This window comes from Canis lupus, chromosome 20 (genome assembly GCF_003254725.2).
Source record: "Canis lupus dingo isolate Sandy chromosome 20, ASM325472v2, whole genome shotgun sequence".
NCBI lineage: Eukaryota > Metazoa > Chordata > Mammalia > Carnivora > Canidae > Canis > Canis lupus.
Genome location: NC_064262.1, coordinates 34230283 through 34252625, shown reverse-complemented (window position 1 = coordinate 34252625; position 22343 = coordinate 34230283). Strand labels below are relative to the sequence as shown.

Sequence of the window (22343 nt, the reverse complement as noted above, 5' to 3'; positions counted from 1 at the left end):
CACCCCACTCCTGGGCAACTGTAGCAGTCAGTCATCCTACATGGGAACAGTGACATTCATACATCCCATGGCAGTGTCCAGAAATGTGGTTATGTACAACCCCTTGTCTTTTAGCTCAGGACATATAACTGTGAGTGAGAGTCTGTCAGTCAGACTTGGGTTCAAATCCCATTCCCTCCACTTCCCAGCATTGTGAACTTAACCTATCTAAGCCCCAGTTTCTACATTTACAAGCTATAGATAATAACGGAAATTTTCAACTATGGGCCCAAACTAAGCTTTCTATTATATAAGCAATCTAATTTTGCATCTTAGTTATATCATCATTTTATTTTGTATCATAACCATATAATTTAATTTTAACACATTATTTGCAAATTTCTTGACTCTAACTACTAAGAACAGATCATTTCCTACAAGGCTCATAACTGAGAACTCTAGCATTAATAACCATAAAAACGACACCACCACCAAAAGATCCAGGTAAGATCCTTCTTTGCAGTCCAGTCAAACTGACCAAATTGGGCACATCCAGACCCAAGAAAAATAACTCAGAATTAACCACTTGGACAAAAAAGTAGATTTTCCTCCACGTGGTTCCCTGTCAACTCTACTCTCTCATTTCTGCTCTGCCCATCTAGAAGAGCTCTCTGTTATCTGCATCACCAATACTGTTGCATCTAAAGAGCCAAGATATGGAAGCACAAAAGCAACCTAAATGTTCATCCATAGATGAACATGTGAGATAAAGAAAATGTGAGATATATACATACATATTCCTTTATATATAAATAATATAAATAATATCCCATTATATATATATATATATATGAATAAGATCTTGCCATTTGGGACAACCTAAAGGTATAATGCTAAGTAAAGTCAGTCAGTCAGAGAAAGACAAATACCATATGATTTTACTCATATGTGGAAATTAAGAAACAGAACAAATAAAAAAAGAGACCAAAAAACAGACACTTAAATACAGAGAACAAACCGGCAGTCACCAGAAGGGAGGTGGATGGAGAGAGACGAGTGAAATAGGTGAAGGAGATTAAAAGTACACTTATCTTGATGAGCACTGAGTAATGTACAGAATTGCTGAATCATTACACTATACACTTGAAATTAATATAACATAGTCAATTCTACTTGAATAAATAAATAATAAAGCCACATTATGACTTCTGGGAGAATGATTCATATTGCTTTGCACACCAGAGTAGAAGTTTCCAGAGAAATGTGAGATGGCAGGGCTGTGATTAGCTCATATGGCATCTTTGTGCAAATTATAAAAGGAAGTCCCTTCCTCAAGACACCTTACTTCTGGCTGCCCAAAAACTGTTGCAATATGATTTTGCTGGAACAAGGGGTTATCTTGCCATCTTCTAAAAAACTCATAATGTATATGCAAATCTATAAGGTCCATGATATACATGGCACCTTCAGAGTTGTACAGTGCCCAATCTACACAGTTGTACATTGATTCTGGACCATGTCTCTTCATCCTCCTTAAATCATAGTATTTCCAATATAAACTACTTGTGATCTGCCTAAAAATAGTCCTGATAAGTCAAGTTCATATATTGCTTGTGTGGGCATATGGTTACATGTGTGCATGTATGTACCCATGTTATATATTATTTTTGTAATGAATTTTGAAAAGAAAACAGAAAGAGACAGAGAGAGAATTATCTGTCAGGTTAGATTACTGGCCCAAAGCTATGAGAACAGCTATTCTTGATAGAATAAATAAGAAATTTAAAAATACATGCTTTTATACAAGGCAATGTCATGATGGGAAAAAGAGGAAAGGGGGATAATTTGGAGTCCCATACCAAACAATTTATTCCCAAGGCAAAATTATTTATTCTTACCCTGCATGATCAAAAATTTTACTAATGATCATAAAAATAATTGCCCCATTTCAAAATACACTCACTATATAGCACAGGAATAAAGTTTTTACCATGTGAGCTTCTTCCTTAAATAGTTTTACATTTAGCTGCCATCAACTTCACCTTTCCCACCTTTAGATTCTGGCCTCTAAATGAGACCATTAAGAGTTCACAAGGCCCAGGATAATGGGTTTTCCAGAAACGGGATCCCAGTTTCCTAAGCAATGGGAAGGCCAGACCACAGGAGCCACAGCTTAAAGAAAGTAAATAATTCAAAAATAAAGATCTGTAAACAGGCAGATTTTTTTATGGCCCGCTCTACTTACAGAGCACTGACTCAGACGAATTGCTTTTCCTCATCCTCTTATATCATCACTACAAGTAACAGTAAGTGCAACAAGGCCAAGAAAAACAGCTTTATAAAGAAAGGGAAGGAAGCCAGCCCAGTGAGATTCTAATAATGGCCAGGTGCCCTTTTCTCCACTTGAGCTGGATTCTCTCCCTCTATTCTCACAACACAGAAGGTTTTCTTAGTCCCATTTTATAGAGGAGTAAGCCAAGTCTCAGAGACGTTGAACAACTTGCCTAAGGTCACACAGCTATTAACGGTAAGCCATTTCTGACTGCAGTGTTCTTGCCTTTCTGCTATACCACACTGCCCTGAGGGAGAGTTTTAGGTCAGCACTTCCCAAAACTTTCATGTGGTCACAGATATCCTGCAGATCTTGTTTTAAAACAGATTCTGATTCCAGAGGCCTGGAGCAGAGCCTGAGATGCTGCATTTCTAACTGTAGTTGCTGGACCACACTTGGAGTAACAAGGTTTTTGACCAGAGGTTCTCAACTGGGGACAATTTTTCCCCTCAAGGGACACCTGGCAATTTCTGGGGATTTCTGATTGTCACAACTGGGGATGGTAATGTTACTGGATTTTGTAGGTACAGATCAGGGATGTTGCTAAACATTCTACAACATACAGGATTGCCCTCGCTCCCAACAAAGAATTATCCATCCCAGAATATCAACACTGACTCAGTTGAGAAACTCTGCTTTAGAGGTCCCAAGTTCACTTAAAGCTGCTGTAGTTTTGCAAACTTGCACTGGGGTCAAAGGTAGCTCCAGTATTTCAAAAATTTTCCTTAAAGTCTGATAGAAAAGTTCATAGCATACAACTGATGGCTAGAGTATGATGAGGTTTCATTTCCTCAAAAATATTCCACCATCATACTGAAGAAAATCAAATCAGCTGATTAAAAGAAGGGTTTTACAAATTGCCTGGAGTTTCTACAAGGTCCTTGTTTCATAGCACTAGAGTTCACAATTGAAAAGCAAAAGATAAGATTATTTTTAGATGCAAATTTTATAATTTCCTGTTCTGGCAGTTCAAACACTTACCCTGTTGACAAGAATCACATGAAACCATCTCTCACTATTCAGCATTAGTTTTTGCTACCAACCATCAACATTGATAGGACAATGCAGTGCTTTGCACCCAGCATCCACTTAATTCCCAAAACTCAGTAAAGAAACCAGTTATTCATCTAGATCTTTAATATTTATAGCACCAAAAATCTAGATCAATTTTAATATATTTTTACTGAAATAGTCATACTTTATTGTCTTCAAATGTTATTTTGTTTGATTATAGCATATGCTTTAAGAAAACTGTACATTAAAAAAAACAAAACTATACATTTGACTATAATGGGGTAAATTAAGGTATAGTTAAAATCATATAGTTTTTTCAGGGAGGCCAGGGGTCTAAGAAAAATATGAAATGTGTCACATCCTATGGGATTCCTACCGTATACGAAGGACAGTGCCAGATCCTATGGATGTTCTTCGTCTGGATATTCACAGTCAAATAAATGGATATTTAATCATTTCTATGAGAAATAAGCACAGGCAGGGACCCTAATTCAGTCTAGGGTGAGAGAGAGTAAAAGTGAGGACTTCTGAGAAGTAACACCTGGGCTGAATAATACAGGACAAATCAAGGTTGGTCAGGTAAAGATGGAGGAGAACAGGTACGCAGACACTAAGGGGAACCACACAAACACAGGCATAGAGCCCACAGGCTGGTTATTGAGCAAAGCAGAGTTTAAGGTGACTGAAGCAGAGGGGAGATAAAGAGCAAGAAACAAGACTGGAAAAGCATGGCAGGGATGTGAACCAGGTTCAGGAATTTGTACTTTGTTCTCCTGGCAATGGAAGATATGAAAAGGATAAACATGCATTTTCAAAGATGACTATGATAGCAGTGTGAAGAAGGAACTATAAGAGGAGACTAGTTAGTAGGATCAGGTCAAAGGTAAGAGCAATGGAATAGAAAAGCCACAGGCAGATCTAAAAGTCTATAGAGAGAATAAACAAGATTTAGTGATACAGTGGCTATAAGGGATGTGGTAGGCTGAATAATAGTTCCCCAAAGATGGCCACATCCTAATCTCCCAAACCTGTGTTTATGTTAACGTACATGGCAAAAAAAAAAAAAAAGGCTCTAAAGATACAATTAAGTTAAGTATTTTGGGATGAGAAGATTATCCCAGATTATCTGGGTGGGCCCAATGTAAGCATAAGGGTCCTCCTAAGAGGAAGGTGGGAGAGTCAATCAGAGGGAAGGAAATGTAACAACAGAAGCAGAGGTCATAGAAAGAGAGATTTAAGGATCTAGGAAGGGGCCACGAGCCAAGGATTGCAGCTGGCTTCTGAAGGCTGTGAAAAGCAAGGAAATGAATTCTCCCCTAGAGCCTCCAGAAAGGACACAGGCTTGCCAACACACTGATTTTAGCACAGTGAAATTGACTTCAGACTTCTAACCCCCAGAACTGTATGAGAATAAATTTACACATAAGCCACTAAGTTTGTGGTAATATGTTACAGCAGTAATAGGAAACTAATATAGGAGTGATAGAGAAAGAGAAATTGATGATAACTCCCAGTATCTGGCTTGGGTAGGGAGCTAAACAGCAAGACAAAGATACAGGAGGAAGAACAGTTGGAAGACAAGAAGTTCCAGTCTGAGCAGGCTAAGTTTAAGACGTCTCTGCAACCTACAAGATGCTCACTAGAAAGTTCATAGATGGCCCCGATGCTCAGGACAGAGCTCCAGACTGGGGATGGAATCTTCCACACGTTTGGTACCCAGTATATGTTTAATAAGGCCTACTGGATTTTCATCTTCTTTTAATAAAAATGTTGGAGGCAGGAAAATTACCACTACTATATAATGGATCTAAAATACACAATGAGGAATAATTATTTCCATAGGCAAGAATGAGACAGTGGAAAGAATTCTATTCAAATTCCAACTCAAAACATGGTAGAACATGGTAGCAATGTTACCCTGCAAAGTCACACCTATTTGTGCCTCAGTTTCCTTATCTGTAAAGGGAGGATAAATCCAAACTCAGATTAAATGCATAATGAGTGACTGGCACTTAGTTGAGTGTCAAGCACAAAGTAAGTGCTCAATAAAGGGTAGCTATTATATAAGTATTTCTTATGCACAACTCATTAAAAACATTTTGACGAATCATTAGAATTTTTATGTCATCCCAAAAGTAGTAACAACTTCTATTTTATTCTTTCATTCCCCAGTCATTCTCTATAGACATCAAACACTTTAGTCATTAAAGATATATAAGAGGCAGATGTGTATCAATAATGATAAACCCATTCTGTTAGCACCTACTGTGTGCCAGGTGCTGATAATATTAAAGATGAGTAAGATGTGATTCCTACTCTCAAGGAATGCACAATCTTCAGCAGAGATATAGACAGGTAGATAGATATATAGATATATAGAGATAAATATATAAAGATATCAAACTAACATTTATTGAGCACCTACTATGTGCCAACTCTTACATGTATTCGTGCATTACATATAATTCACCTAATACATGCATTACATTTAAGTTTATTCAAACCCAGTGAACTAGATGTTTAGCATACAATGTAATTTACAACACTGGAGCACTTACAAAGTGAACCCAGGATGATGGAGAGAAGGTCACTCTGAAGTTTGGACTGCTTGGTACAAACATTTGTGCCCCAACAAGTGACCTGTAAAATGTCACCAGATGAGGTTTTATTCTGAAGAGAGAAGTCAATGATTCGTAAAAGGAGCATGGACTTGCTTTACAAGAAGACCAACTGATGTGACCATAACTCTTACTTATCCTCTCTTCACCTTTCTTCAAAGAAACATAAATGACATTTGTTGAGCCAAGCCCTGCACAAAGTGCTTAGTATAGGTCATTTCATTTGAGACCAAAGAATAAACCTACACAGGTGGATGAAAAGGTTTTACAGGAAGCAGAGAAAACTGCTGATTAAAATTATATTAGGCCAGAAGTCTCCTATAAATTTCACTAGCATTCTTAGGTCTCTTGCAAAAGCCCAGAACTTCTACTTGGAACATAACAAGAAAGACAATTAACTGCATAAAACAATTCAGATGAAAACACAAAGGGAAGAAAATGATTGAGGTTAAAATAAAAGAGAAGGAAATCAACATAATGAGAGAAAGAATAAGACTTTAAATGAAGTCATAATATGAGCCAGATCAGAAACCCATATAGAAAAGGAAAGTTTCAAAGAAAACAAATCAGAGAGACAGAGAGGAAGTGTGTGGAAAGAAATGACTTAAAGTTATTTTGACCTTCTATAGAACAGTAGGTACAACAGTTCTCACCTCTGAGGTCAAGTTCCCTGTGAGGTCTTAGGCAAGCTACTTAGCTACCCTGATGAAATAATGGGACAATGTCAGCACCTACACCTCACGAGGTTGCTCTGAGGAGCAACTGAGTTACAGCATTCAGCTCAGTGCCTGCACTAGAAAGCCTTCTATCTTTTAAGTAGTGGCAACAACAACGATGATTGATGCTATTAACAGCACCCTGTCAGGGCCTCCCATGGTGAGACACCATCAACCTTTCTCTATCCATGTGATAGCCCTCAAACAGACCATGCCACACATATTTCTCAAGAGGCTCCTGTGATTTCAGAAATGTGGTCATTTTAGACCATTCTTCTTGAGTCCTCTAACATTTGTGCTTGTGAGGCAACCAAGCAAAAAGCCAGCATGCAAAGATAACCACAGCTTACAAACATGAGTTCTTCAAAGAGATTTCATGTCTTCTGGGGAATCCTGTGTCATCACATATCAGAAGTCCCCGCTCGGCATAAGCATCCTCAAATCTCCACTAAACTCTCGTGATCCCTCTCCCTGTAACAATTGCTCAAGAGGCAGCCTAAGAATATCCATTGAGGTTAGCACATGGCAGGTTTTTCAGGTGTCTCAAGCCTCCAGTGTGGAATTGGCAAAGATCCAGTCATGTGCAACATTCTGTCTTCTAAAGCAACTAAAGCTTGAGTCCTTAAAACCATCTAAATCTTGACATGCATCATAAAAGTATTGCAACAGAGACTGTTGGCAGGAACACCACTGGGTATCATGAAGCCATGGTGGAAAACCTACATTAAGTGTTATTTCTGCTGTCTCAGGCACAGTCAGGTTTTGCCTCTTCCTTGCTGTATGGACTCTAACAGAAGGAAAAATATCTCCACTGCCCTTTAAAAGAAAATCACCTTGCAATGCATTTCTGTTTAGATGTGGATGGAAAAAGCAATGCTTTAAAGATCATTTGTCTGAACCAGGACTAATCTCCAGCATGCTAAAAAGTGCTCACAGGTGGTGAGGGAGCTCTTGATTCCAGGTTCAAGTAATTAAATCTAAAGAGGTTTTCTTTTTAGCAACTATTAAGAGAAATATGTTTAAGTCTGGCCAAGAAATATAAAAAGAAAGTGGTACTAATAAACCCAAAAGAAGCTAATGGTTAGAGAAGCAGCTAATCTCCATAAATAGGTTTCTGAGTGGGGTAGGTATTGAGTGTTGATAAAACATTTCCTTTGTATATGTATGCTACAGTTGAAGAACACAGAAACCCTGCCACTCATCAGTGGAATTCTCTGGGAGAAGAGAACTTTCCTCCATTAATAACTTTTAAAAGCATGCACTAATTCATGCTGGCATCCAAATTCTCCCATCAAACTTCATTAAGTGATTGAGCTGAGTTCAAATATATACACAAGATAAAAAGAAAAAGTCAAGTCTAGAGAAAACTGGGGAAGGGAAAAAGTGAACAAAATCCCATAGTCTAAACTTAAAATTTTAGAGTTAGGAAAAGAGGGCAAAACTAGAGAACTTGGTCAAGTGGGTCAAAAAATAAAGGTTTCAGTTGCATGAAAAGCCAAATATGAGTTCAGACTTTTTAGTGTGATATACATAAATACTTGCTGCTATTTTAATATTTGCCTTTACTTGAGATTTCATAGGAATCTGCCTGAGGCAAGATTTTTTAATAGTAATAATAAAAATACTTAATAGTACTTAGAGCAAAGCATGTGTGGTCATGATGTTTTAAAGAAGAGAAAGAAAAGGTAATTCTGAACATCTGTACTACATTTCCACACGATAAAACTACCACACTCCAAAATTATTCTGAAGTTTGGTGGAGCTGGGAAAGGGTGGATAAGCAGTTCATGTAGAGAAATGTTTATTGAAAAAACAGAAAGGGAGACTCAGAGGCCATTTTGAGGAAAGCAGGGACGACAACCTTTACCGTAAAACAGAACTGCTGATTAATAGTAAGAGTCCACTGGTCAAAAAAGCAAAGTTATGTGTCTTCTCAGATCTATAATTATTACCTCTAAAAATACTCCTGAGAATCAAACATCTTTTATTTTCACAAAGTCCAGCTTTCCCAAGTGGTATCTCAGATCAGAACACTACCTCCAGCCCCTCCCTTAGATTTATTTTCTAGGACTTTCCTAATTCCCAGCCCTACCTTTCCTGAGAGGGAAGGCGGGGGTAGTAATAGGTAGCTGCTTCTTCTATCTCTCTCTCTCTTTCTGTCACACAAACACACACACACACACACACACACACACACCACTTCTGTTTCTTTTCAGACTCAAGCCCCCACCTCCACTCAGCACATCTGTTTCCTAGTTCAATCCCCTGCAGGCAGTCTTTGGGTCAAGAATTATCATGACTGGGCTGCCCTTCCTCAGTAAAACAGTTTCAAGCAGGTGGGGCTGGGAATTACTGTATTTTGCCACAGCCACAGGCCAGCCACCAGAAGGATGTGTCAATCACTACACCAGCAGTTCACAACCTGTGTGATTTTGGCCTCCTCCCGGAGATATTCTGCAATGTCTGGAGACATTTTTCGTTGTCACAACTGGGGGAAGAGGAAAGGTGCTATTTGTATGTAGTGGATAGAGGCCCAGAATGATGCTACACATCCTACAATGCACAGGACAACCCCCACGACAAAGAATTATCCTGTTCCAAACGTCAGTAGTGCTGAGATTGCTGTGAGCTACACCAAAGAAGCAAAATATCAAAAATAGGCTACACCAAAGAAACCATGGGCTACACCAAAGAAGCAAAATATCAAAAATAGGCAGGGTCTTCCCCCAACACTAAATATGCTCAAACAGCTGACAACCTGGCCCACATGTGACCTAAACAGATCTGACTGCCTTAGAAACGGAAGGAAGGGAAGAGGGTGGTAAAGGGATTTCTCAGTTGTCATTCTGACCAGGCCCTGGTTTTACCTGATTAAGAATACTTTCCACAGGAAAACCAAACAAATCTACGGTACACCAATGATTACTATGTGTATCTTTTAACATGATTTATATATACATGGACAGTTTCTTTTTCTGGCCAGTTCCTCTAAAGCAGCCACAGATTTAATAAAGCATTGTATAAGGCCTAAAAAGCATCAGTAAGCACAGGCATTTAAAGAAAAAGAAAAAAAAAAAAAAAAGGAGGAGGATTTGGAAACTGTGTTTTAATTAGGAATTCCTGATTCCTTTGGAGTTTGAATGGCTATCTAAAATTCTCTAGCATTTTATAGGTTAGTGAATTCTTCCCACATAATCCCTTTGTAACCCACAGGTTACCTCCCCTACACCCACCATTCCTGAAAGAGCTGCAGACTTTCATGGTAACTGGCAATGCTCAAGGTGCAACATCTCTGGAGATGAAAATCACCAGCCTAATCATGGTAAGGGAAATACAGGCAGAAATGACAGAAAAAAAATACTGTCTACTCATTTAAAAAAAAATAGTCAAAAGCTCTACACAAACTGTCAGATTTGATAATATAAATAAAACTAATTGCACATATGCTTTTTACCCAACATCTTGATTCAAAAACTGTTTATTTATCATCTAATTCAGGAGTCATCACAATTTTTTTAAATGGCCAAGTAGTAAATATTTTAGGCTTTGAGGGCTAGGAGGTAAAATCAAAAGAGGTTTTCTTTTTAGCAACTATTTAGATATTATATACATATCTGTATCTATTTAGGATATTATATACTTACAGAACCATTTCAAATATAACCATCTAAAAGATAAAAACCATTCTTAATTCCCAGGCCATAAAAAAAAAACATGGTGAACCACACATGCCCCACAAGCTCTAGTGTGCCCACTCTTGATCTAATTGAGTAATAAATCTTCAAGTTTTTCTAAAGGCTCACTCATCTTTCTTTCTTTTTCCTTTTTTTCTATAAGCCACCCATATATAATTATATCTTTCCTTTATTAAGGACGATTTGATTCCTACTTTGTATAAGTCACAACTGCTGTAAACTATAAGTCAATCGTAGGAATCGCCCAGCAAGCATTCACATTGCCTTATGTAACCTTCTACCCAAAAGATTTAAGACACTCAACATATGTGCCAAAGTTTCCCCTTTCACATCCAAGCCAGAGTGTGTGGGAAAGTAGATTTTGCTTTACTAAATTTTAGCCACCTAGAAGAACAATGAAATGGGGCACTTATCAGGAGGTTATAAATACAGTTTTAATGTCTCACACTGACAGAGAAACCCAAAATACTTAACAAAAAGTAAATAAAAAGTAAAGTCAGTTTGGGGAAACAAAGCATTTCTTTTAGGCATGAAATAATGATACAGTTAAAACACTGAAAAAGAAGACTAACTTTGAACAGATAAAATAGGGAAGGTCCATCTCTAAGAACCTCCTATTTTCTCCTTATTCTCCATTCACAAAAAGTCATCTATTCCCTAGTAATTCATGGCCTAGACATACAGTACTATTCTTCTTCATATTTGAAGCTCGTACTTTAACTTTCATGAGCCACAGATGGACTGAGGAGATCCAGCTGTGATACTGTATTCTCTGTGGCACTGTTTAACTCTTCCACTGCTCAGTGACCTCACAGATTTATACAGTCCTGAATTCAACAGGCCCTGATAAGATGAAGCAAGAAAAAAAAAGTCAGAGCCTTTTGCATTATTTTTTTTTTCCTTTTTTGCACTGACTGAGAAAATATCCCTGAGCAAGTCAGAAGACCAGAATTCTAGTCTCTGGTGTACTCAAGGATTATCCCTGGCAGTGTCAAGGAGTGGTTAGGAACAGATGCCTAGAACCAGCAGGCCTAAACTTAAATCCTAGATCCATCACTACTTGCTCTAAGAAGCTGGACCCGACCCATCACCCCTTTGGGCCACAGACTCCTCATCTGAGAGGCAGGAAACTAACACCCACCTTATAGAATTGTTGGAAGGATTTAGTGGCACTCCCTGGAAATTAAGCTAATGCTCTTGAGTGCCCAGTAAATGTTACTTATCATTACTTCCTAATCTCTCTGAGCTTCTTCCCTCACAAGTTTACTAGGAGCATCAGAGGAAAACATCAAAACAGAGTGTGTTCTATGAACTATGAAGCCTCCTTAATATGTAAGGTATTGGCTGACGTTCCATCCAAGACAGGTAGGACCTTGGTATAACTGAGCTGTCTCAATTTCTCATTGTCACGGTTTGTGACCTATCAAAGTATCCACAGTCCTGGTACTTGGAGCACTTTCTCACCTCTGAGGTTTCATTTGTGGTACATGGTTTTACCAAATGTGATAATAATAAATTAGGTCAGCTACCAAAAGAATATTTTTCAAAAAGCACTCACACCCAACATAGAGCAAGAGGACAGGGCAGTGAAAACAGTCATGAGAGTCTCTCCCAGCATAACCACCTGACATTCTCCCTGACCCTGTCACCTCCCCTCACCTCCCTCTACCCTGCCACTTTCTTTTCTCAGTAGGTTCAAAAATGCCTTGTGCCTAACAGCTCCCTGGGGTTCCCTGGGGCTCCACCAGTCTCTTTTACTGTAAAAAGCAATCAATGACCCTCATTAAAATCAATGGGGGGTGGGGGGGGGGCAGCCCAGGTGGCTCAGTGGTTTAGCGCCACCTTCAGCCCAGGGTGTGATCCTGGAGTCCCAGGATTGAGTCCCAGGTCGGGCTCCCTGCATGGAGCCTGCTTCTCCCTCTGCCTGTGTCTCTGCCTCTCTCTCTCTCATGAATAAATAAATAAAATCTTTAAAAATAAAAAAACAACATGGGGTAAAACCTCAACCATTTCAAATTAGCATGCAGTGTTCAAACTTTAAAGAATGTATTAGAATTTAAAGATAAGACAAATGATGCTAAACAGAAATGGAAACAGGTGCATTCCCTTTGTCATCAGAAATGTGTGGGTAAAATTATGAAATTCTGCTTTTGAAAGTGTTGTTAATCAGGGTTCAGAGAGAATGCTTTCCTATAGAGATGCTTCATTGGCATTCATCCTGTATGGAGTACTTGGAGAAAATGGAACTCAGTGCAAACAAAGGGAATCTGTACCAAGTTGGCATCAGTCAATGAAAATTCTACATAACCTCAAAAGATATACCACAGTCAAATGTGATATATGCTTACTCAGTGATATGCTTACTCAGAAAAGAGGCATGAAGGAGAAGTATGAATTTCCTAAAGTCACCTCTTAAACAACATGTAAGGTGAAAGACAAGGCAAACTTCGGATGATCACACCAACTGGGGGCTTGGAAGCCACAAATGATCAGGTGTGTGTAAAAACAACAGCAACAACATGACCAATACTCAGAAATGCCTTGTATACTAGGGGAGAACTTCACAGTCATTTCCTCAGCCATGTTCTCAACCCTGGTTGGACAACTCCACCAGGATTTCATTGAACTCAACACATCCGAAGGCTTTCCTCAAGCCTAATACCTCTTGCTGACCACTCCCACTGGCCCACTATCCTACCATTTGCCTGTGCTCAGGCCCACAGAGGCTGTCTGCTCCTCACAGCTCTCAATACTCGGCTCCCAGGTTGTCAAGGTCCTGCCTGGATGTGGAAATGATCTTCCCCTTCAACTTCTGCAGCCACCACCCATATTCAGACTCTTGGTGATCTCAACAACCACATTATCTTTCTAATGTGTCTCCATGTCTCCTCCTCCCAATCCACTATCAATTAGCAATAACAATCTTTTCTGATCATGCCATTCTCTTAGGAAAATTCCTTCAAAGGCTTCCCAGAGCCTACCAAGTAAAAGCAAATACCCTGTGTCACATGTTCAAGGTCTTGAGTGACCTAACCTCAAACCACCACTTCAGCCTCATTTCCTTTCCCTCCTGATGGTGGAGTTTCAACTGCTCCAAACTCATGGCACCCCCAAACGCATCACATTTCCCACCTCTGAGGCTTGGCTCAGATGTCTCTTTTCCAATCGTACTTCATCACCAATGCTGTGTGTTGAAATTCTTTCTGCCTTTGAAGACTAGCTCTGTCATGATGAAGTCAGTGGTCAGTCTCCTACTTCTGAGATGCACAGCATTTAAGTGCCATTTTATGTTCTCTTACTCTACCACCCCAAGAAGTAGTAGCATGTGATGGTGACAAGTATAGACTCTGCAGCCTTCCTGGGTTCTGACCTTGGCTCCATCATTTGCTTTGTGTGACTAAGAAATACTTCTTTGTGCCTCAATTTCTTTATCTGTGTGATAGAGATGATAACAACTGATTGATATAGTACAGAACCTGGCACAAAATAAGCCTCAGCAAGTATGAGCTGTTCCTCTTATTGCCCATCTGAATCCTTGAACAAGACCACAAACTTGCCAAGGGTGCTCCCACAGCATCAACAGAGTTTCAAAAAAATGAAAGAAAACTTTCAGTTAGGGTTATACTCAAATTCCTGCTCCACACCAAACACAGATGATACAGAAAACATAAAAAAGCTTGGCACTAGAGTCATTATGAACCACCCCTGCAATATTGGCAAAATAAATCACAGAGAAATTCTCCATCTTTTTTTTTTTTTTAAGATTTTATTTATTCATGAGAGACACAGAGAAAGAGAGGCAGAGACACAGGCAGAGGGAGAAGCAGGCTCCATGCAGGGAGCCCAACGTGTGATTTGATCGCAGGTCTCCAGGATCAGGCCCTGGGCTAAAGGCAATGCTAAACTGCTGAGCCACCCCGGCTGACCGCCATTGTTTTTCAACTACTTTTTCACTCTTTCAATTACTGAGCACCTGCAGGAAATATATGAGGCCTGGGAATATGGATGGAACATACTGATCAGGTAAGAAACTTATTTTTAAAAAGAGAGTAATTGTTAGGTTCTATAATATAAATAGGAAATACCTCTTGCAAGAGAGAATATGTAGAATGTTATGTTTAAGTGGTCACTCATGTTTAGGAATATTTTCTGTGATAAGCTTTGAAAAAAATGGTAGAAATAGAACATGTTAAATCTGTAGAATCAGAATTAGAAATGCCTACATCAGCAAAATCATGGTTCAGCCAGCAAAACTGGCAACAAGTTTATGTTACAAAGAAAGAAGCCATATGGTTTTGAGATATGGGACTACGGTGGAGTTTAAAACTTTGGGCAAAGATCATATAGTGGAGGTTTGAGCCATCAGTAAAAGGTTTATGAGCTCAGGAATTTCTAGGTCACACACTCTGCCTAGGTAGATCTCCCACTGCTCCAGGGACAACCTGGGTAAAAAAAAGAGGAAAGCAAGAATTCATGTTGCCTTGCCTCTTTCTCCCTGCCCCAACAGCAGCATAGTGGGAAGCCCAGGCCTAGTCTCCCGGGTTAGTAGCAATTGTGGCCCCCAATGACTTGAGTGCTCTTTAACCCTTGCTACCAAAGATGCCACACGCTGCCCAAAGGGATTAGCATAGGAAATCATGTCAGCAGAACATATACCCTTCCCTTCAAACATCCTACAGTGCAATGAATCCAGAGACTCCTGACTCTCTTCTAGGGACCAGCCAAGAAAATATTAAGGAGAGTGAATATAGGAGGAACTGATATATAAACCCACTTTTTTCTTTAATTAAATCAATAGCATTTTGGGTACTTGATTACCAAAACCTTTACAGGGAACAATATGTTCTGTGCAGAAAAAGCTAGAGAACAAGGTAAACTATTACCACATTCAATAATGTCTTATCAAATCAACCTGTATCCAAAAGCATCCCACGACACTAGTGAGTAATGCTGTGTTTCAGCCAACACTTCGGCTCACATTAGCACATCAGTTGTAGTTTTTGGGCAATGGTTTTGGTCTTCCAAATAAGTTGAGATCATAGTCTTTTTGTTGTTGTTTCCTGCCAGGCAAAGAAGTGGTTTCGCCCTCAGCCTTTTCCAGACCACCGAAAGATAACAAGACACTAAAGCAACCCAACCTCCCCATGTACAACTCCTGCCAACTCAAAATCTCTTCAAACAATAGGCTACACAAGACTAGTATTTCAGGAGATGGGGTTTATATGAGGCCCAACACCTCTGCCTGAAAATGAATCATAAAACCACTAGCACTCCATTCTCCAGCATTACACCATCTAGCCCCAACCGGGTTGAACCGTGCAAAATGAAAAAGAAATCAGGTACACACTGAACTTAAAACCTCAAGTACATTTTAAATCATGTTTTTGACTCATTTAAATTAACAGAGGTCAGGCTACTTCTTTATTCAAGCTGGGCTATTCTTACTGCTTTAATACCAAGAGCAGTCAGCCACATTTTTCCACTCAAAAGTAAAAAAGTAAAAAAACAAAACAAAAAAACAAAAAAAAAAAACCCAGACCCTGACAGAAGAGCATTCTAAAACTCAGTAGAGAATATGGAAATAGCTTATAATAAACTTTGCCTTCTAGAATAACTAATGGAAGAAATTACCCAGTTATTTGGCCATGGGAAAGAACTATTTGTATATTTTTACATGCTTTGCAGATCACAAGTTAAAAGCAGCACTTTTTATTTTCTAGCATAGCTTTTTTCCAAATTTTTTACAAAGAACACCAGTGCAGCAAGACAAAAGCAAGTTAAATAAGTTAGAGAACCTACCCCTTCCTGGGAATGACTGACGCTTGCATATTAAGGAGCCTGAGGAGTCCTACAGTAAACTCTGTGGAATCCAGCATTTCACAAGCTCATTTGCCTCAACAACCCTTTTTCTCTCATAGCACGTTATCAGCATCCCACAAAAAGGCTGTTCTGCAGAGCACATTTTGGAGAAGCTTCCTCTAGAAAAGGGATTTCATGAAACGGTTTAATGGCTGAAACTCTGGAATCAGCCCAATTCAAATACCAGCTTCAGCACTGGGAAGCTGGACAAGCTTCCTTTTTTTTTTTTGTTTTTTTTTTTGTTTTTTTTTTTTTTGGACAAGCTTCTTAATGTCCCTTGTCCCTCAGGCCCCCCAGGTAAAATGGCCAAGTAATAGCACCTACCTCCTAGGTACGGATCTTTCCACATGACTAGAACAGTCTTCTGTTTTAGTATATGTGCTGCCGAAGCAAGCACCTGGAACAGTCTTCTGAAAGCTTCTCATGGCCAGTTCCTTTTTTTTTTTTTTAATTTTTTTTTTATTATTATTTATTTATGATAGGCAGACAGTGAGAGAGAGAGGCAGAGACACAGGCAGAGGGAGAAGCAGGCTCCATGCACCGGGAGCCCGACGTGGGATTCGATCCTGGGTCTCCAGGATCGCGCCCTGGGCCAAAGGCAGGCGCCAAACCACTGCGCCACCCAGGGATCCCTGGCCAGTTCCTTTTTATCATTCAGGTCTCAGTTCACAATTTCATTGCCTCCAAGGGGCCTTCCCTGACCACCTGATATCAAGTTGGCCCCACCCAGGTCACTAATTCTTCCTTCTCTTCTTTTTTTCACGATACTTCTCTATTTAACTATTAAATTATGGTTCATCCCCACAACACAATGCTTTAACCCAAAACAGATCTTCAGTAAAGTGCTCACTGAATGGATGAATAACTGAATGCACAAGGTAGTTATGAGAGTTAAATATGAGTCAATGTAAAGCATTCTTCAACATGTCTGACATGTAAGCATCTATCCAGATACTGCTATGAAAATTTCTAATGAATGATGAGTGGTTAAGGAACTCATAATTCTTGCACTATTTAACTTGCCTCTTCTTGCTGCATTGTGGTTAAACATTCAATGTCATTTATTCAGAGATGTGTTGGTAAGTGGGCTTTAGGGATAGGGTAGCAGGGGCGTAGGCCTTGGGAGTAGAAATTTGTTGATTTCCATGGTGTAAATACTCCCACCATGACTGATTTCAAGTCAATGGTTTAAAAGCAGGCTCACAAAATTCCTGAAGCCAGTACATTCCTTCTCTTAGGGAAGGTCCTTTCAAGCCTCCAAGTCTTTTTGTTAAGTTTAAAATGAGATTTTTATATAAAGACACCTTTTCTACACACACCTCGATAATCCAAGAAAAAGGCAATCCTCTGACTTTCATCTGATGCTCAAGGAAACTAGCTATGTATGTTGGGCTGAATTTTCTGTACCACTCTCTGTGGGCTCTCAAACTGATGTTCAAGGCTCTAAACATGATCTATTTCCATGCCAGACCACTGTGAGGGCAAACTAATCTTATAAAACACAAATTGAATTTTGTTTAGATTCATTTAAGTGGAGGCATCCACACAATAGAATCAAGGCACCATCTACTTAGTGCTATCAATGAGAAGAATCTAATAACAGAAAAAGAGTGACTCTGCCTTTACCACAAGACCTCAACATAAAGTCAAGGTCAATGCTGCAGATGGAGGTTTCTCTGGCATCACTGCCCTGCTGTATAATGCAACATGAACCCCTGGCACCCAAAATAAAGCAGCAGCTTTTTTCAACTATGGCAATCTCTAGCCACAGTTCTAAGATAACATAACCAAAATTTCAAAATCCACAGTTGCTCTACATGCAAGTGATTACATGCCAGTAGTTACTGCTTCCCTTCTGTAAACTAAATATAAAGTCTATGGAGAAAGGCAGGAAGAGATTACTTTCTCTCCACTGTACTGGTTATTTATTATTGTGTAACAAATTATTCCCAAATTCAGCAGCTTAAAACAACACACATTTATGATCTCACAGTTGCTGTGAGTCAGGAATCCAGGCACAGCTTTGCTGGGTCCTTTGCTTCATAGTCTCTCACAAACCTGCAATCAAGGTGTCAATCCAGGACCTGTCATCTTATCCGAAGGTTGCACTGGGAAAGGATCCACTTTCAAGCGCACTTTCAAGTAGTTTCAACTACTTTCAAGTAGTTGTTGGCAGTTTTCAGTTCTTTGTGGCTGTTTGAATGAGGGTCTCAGTTCCTCACTAGGTGTTGACTGGAAGGGCTACTCTTAGTCCCTTACCACACTGGCCTCTCTCACATGGCAACTTGCTTCATCAAAGCAGGCAAGTTGAGAACTCAATAGAGTCTGCTAACAAGATGGAAATAACAGTCTTATATAACCTAATCATGTAAGTCACACTGGCATCCATTACCTTCACCATATTCTATTGTTTAGAATCAAATCACTAGGTTCAGCCTATACTCAAGGACATGGATTTACACAAGAGTATGATTTCCAAGAAGTATAAGTCATTAAGGGCCATCTTAGAAGTCTACCCATGATATTCAGCCTCTTAGAATATGAATAAGAAACCCAGGACCAACAAAACATCTCTTTGAGCATCTCTATCCATAACCAAGCCAGTAGTTTCCTAAGCATGCTGTTAATGTCTCATGAAAATAAAACAACAGAGAATAAGCATGGAGGACATGAAGTCTGAAGATACAAAAGTTCTGTTCAAATGTTCTAAGTAAATACAATCCACATCAGAGAAAACTCTTGGGAGCATCTGCATTAGCAAGCCCCATCATGGAAGTCATGTTTTCTGAACAACCAAAAAAAAGAAAAAAGAAAAAAGACTCACAGCCGAAAAGGCTGTGAAAAGGTACATAATGCCAAGAAGTCTAACCTGGTTTGAAAGCGAATATCTTTTAGAATTTTTATTTATTGTTATAGAATATCTTTAAAATATACTTAATGCCATTTTATTGTTTCCTATTTTCTGTGAGATCTGCGCCTCCCACAGCATTTTGCCTACATGGTACTTTTGAGAGCCATATCCACCATAGTGGCAAGGAACTGCTATAAAAATTTCAAACCTTGGCTGTCACCCACATTTTTTCTAAGCTCTATCCAACTACATATCCTCAGATATCTAAACATCTCAATAATCAATAGTGGTGGCAGGCCAGAAAATCTGCCTCTGAAGGACTTCAAATAATTTAATCCACTAAGGGTAAAATGCATATTCAGAAAACCTGGGATAGTTTGTTCTAGACAGAAGAAAAGGAAGACAAAGATTATCTGAAAACTAAACGTTCAAAATTGGTCTGCACATTTTACCATTCTTCCTAGAAATATCCACATGCTTTCTGCAAATGCTGCCCTAATTTAGCTATAAAAATATTTAGGTTCATTGTTTTGCTAATCACCTATTTGTTTTGCTCCTTTAGAAGGACGATATTTGATAAACATCTAAAAGTTAGCACTGTACTTAAAAAAACCTGAAACTATGGCCATCTGGGGGAAAACAATTGTAAACCACCTTAGAGTTGGCATGTGCTGCACACACTTGGATTCTGAATACGTGTCAAATAACAATGGAACATATGTGTAGTGAGCAGAGAAAAAAAACTAATGCAAAATTCCAGTTTAAAGGTGATAAGCAGACAAGAAGATTATAAAACAGAGCCAGGAAATTTTGTTAAGGCTGTAGATATCTTCCAATCTGTAAATAACTTGGTAACATATTTTAACTTGTAAAATATGGCTTTGGGGAAATAGAATGAATGTCCTTACCTCTCTAAGATGTATGTTTTCCTTCTCTTTCTGGTCTAAAATCACTTCCAAGTGGCTGACTTGAGACTCAGCTTCTGCCATCCGCCGTGTCCGTTCATTGTCATCCTCAAGACTTTTAGAAGGCAAACCTTTGCTTTGCAGCATCTCAAGAAGCTTTTTAATTGACTCATCTCGGGCATTGAGGGTCTGTTTCTGTGTTTCAATTCTCAGCTCCATTTCCTCCAAGGTCTTCCTTAAAAGGAACAGCTCCTTGGCTTGTCTGTCATGCTCAGCTTGGAGCCGCCGGAAGTTCTCCTCAGTCAGCTCAATGGTGAAGTGCTCAGCTCCACGACTGCCACTCTCTTGCTGCAGGAGGTGATTGAGGTCTCTCTGGGTTCGAAGCTCATCCTGAAGGGCTTGGATTGTCAACTGCAGGTGCTGTGTAAGACAGGCAGAGCAGAAGAGGAGAAAGAAGGAGAAAAAGTCAATGGACATGCCAAGCGCTATTTGCTACTACCACACTATGAAGATGGAATGTTAATCATGAGGTCCAGAGGGCTAGCCGTGAAGTCCTCCAGGGTGACTTCAGAAGCATGGGACAGCACATGAAGAGGGGGAAAGTAATTCAATGAGGCTTTCTGAATGTCTTAGGAGAAGAGAAATGTACACATACACAGAACAATATATTAGTGTCAGTCACAAGGGAAATTATACATCTACAAAGTTTTAATTGAGGAAGTGGAAAGGGTTAGAGGGGAAAAGTCTCACAAACACACCTTCTTTACGCCCGCAATGCTCCAGACTCAGTATTCCTTGTTTCCTAAGGTGTTCTTTATTCTACTATCCATTATTCTCCATGATAAATGCATTTCCATTTAAAAAATGAAAATAAGAGCATCCACTACAAGTAGACACAAACGAGGACTTTATTTTTTACAAATAAAGCTGTGAACAGGTTTAGTAAACAGGATTACTGCATCTGCAAGCAAAAGGGAACAAATGCAGACAGAGACAGACATAAACACACACAAGGAGGTGAGGCTGTGCAGAGCAAAACAAACAAACTGCAAAGAGTGGACAAACCTTAGTTCTTCTGGCATCCAGTAACTGAACAGCATGGGAAATGGAAAAAAAAATGAAGCAAAAAATCAACACAAAGAAAAGTCTAATGCAAGCAAAGGATATTTAACAGAAAGAATCAACATAAAGTACCTTCACAGAGAAAAAAAAAAGAAAAACAATTTATTACAACAAAGATCCATAAGCTACACAAAATCTATGCACTGCTGTTTGATAAATGTGATCGAAAGTACAAAAAAAAAAAAAAAAAGAATAGGAAGAAGAAGAAAAGTGAGGTTAATTCCACCTTTTGTTTTCCTAAATCTCACTGACCCAGGAACCCAAAGTCTTCAGTGTACTACCAGGGAAGAAAGCACAACACTCCAGAAGTACCCACATATTATTCCAAATCATCGTTTTAACCAGAATCAGAGTGAAAACACCAAAGAAACAAAATAGTTTACCGGTTCTGAGAAAAGAAATAGTTGCATGAGGACAGTTGGTAAATTCTGCAACATCTTCCCCACAGGGCTAACCCTCAGGCTGGTCAGAACAGCCATAAGCTTGAAGGCATTTTTGTCCTTGGAACAACCAGGAGCCTTCCAAAACAGCAGTTTCTCAATTGAATCACCAAACACACAATCTTGCCAGTAGACCAGACATGATGCTAAGCAAGGGAATCAAAATGAACACAAAGCATGGCTCCTGCCCCTAGGTACCTCACAGTATTGAAGCCATTAATAATACCATGTCTCAGCTATACAAATATTGGAGCAGCCCACATTTTGAAATCTTTCAGAATTCCTAGAGCTGTCACCCAGAAGTATAGAGATCTTTCCGAGTATAGTCTATGCTCAGATATTAGCACTAAGTATTGCAATATCTTGATTAAACTATTTATGGTCTACTTCATCTTTCCATTTAAGAACATCTACTGAGACATTTCCAGAGCACAAAGAAAAAGTATTCTCTTTCTCATCCAAATGCCAATCTCACAGGATAGTGACTGGGAGTGAGCAACTGGCATGTATTTAATTATGACAATTATTAATTTTTTAAATATAATTCACTCCTGTAAAGTGTAAAATTCAGTGGTATTCAATATATTCACAAAGTTGTGCAAACATCCACATTATAAATTTTAGAACATTTTCATCATCATTCCAAAAGAAATTCTGAAGGTATAGGATACAAAATTAATATAAAGAAATCTGTTGTGGGGTGCCTGGAGGTTCAGTTGGTTAAGCATCTGACTCTTGATTTTGGCTCAGGTCATGATCTCAGGGTCGTGAGATTAAGCCTCACATCAGACTCTTGGTTGGGAGTGGAGCCT

At 39.2% G+C, this 22343-nt stretch overlaps 1 protein-coding gene across 19 annotated transcripts in view; it reads right to left on the bottom strand.

The window, feature by feature from the left end:
- ERC2 (ELKS/RAB6-interacting/CAST family member 2) overlaps positions 1-22343 on the bottom strand; it is a 904872-nt gene that overhangs the window by 715517 nt on the left and 167012 nt on the right. For 12 of the 19 annotated variants that reach the window (XR_007404126.1, XR_007404127.1, XM_049097733.1 and 9 more), the window contains 2 exons: positions 21035-21058; positions 19973-20389 (listed from right to left, as the gene is read on the bottom strand). Coding sequence is in view for 17 of the 19 variants with exons in the window: in XM_049097733.1 (XP_048953690.1) it covers positions 19973-20389; positions 21035-21058 (441 nt within the window). In the remaining 2 variants the exon portion in view is untranslated. The remainder of the gene's footprint in view (positions 1-19972; positions 20390-21034; positions 21059-22343) is intronic. The other 7 variants (XM_035702641.2, XM_035702643.2, XM_049097744.1 and 4 more) reach the window with 1 other exon arrangement.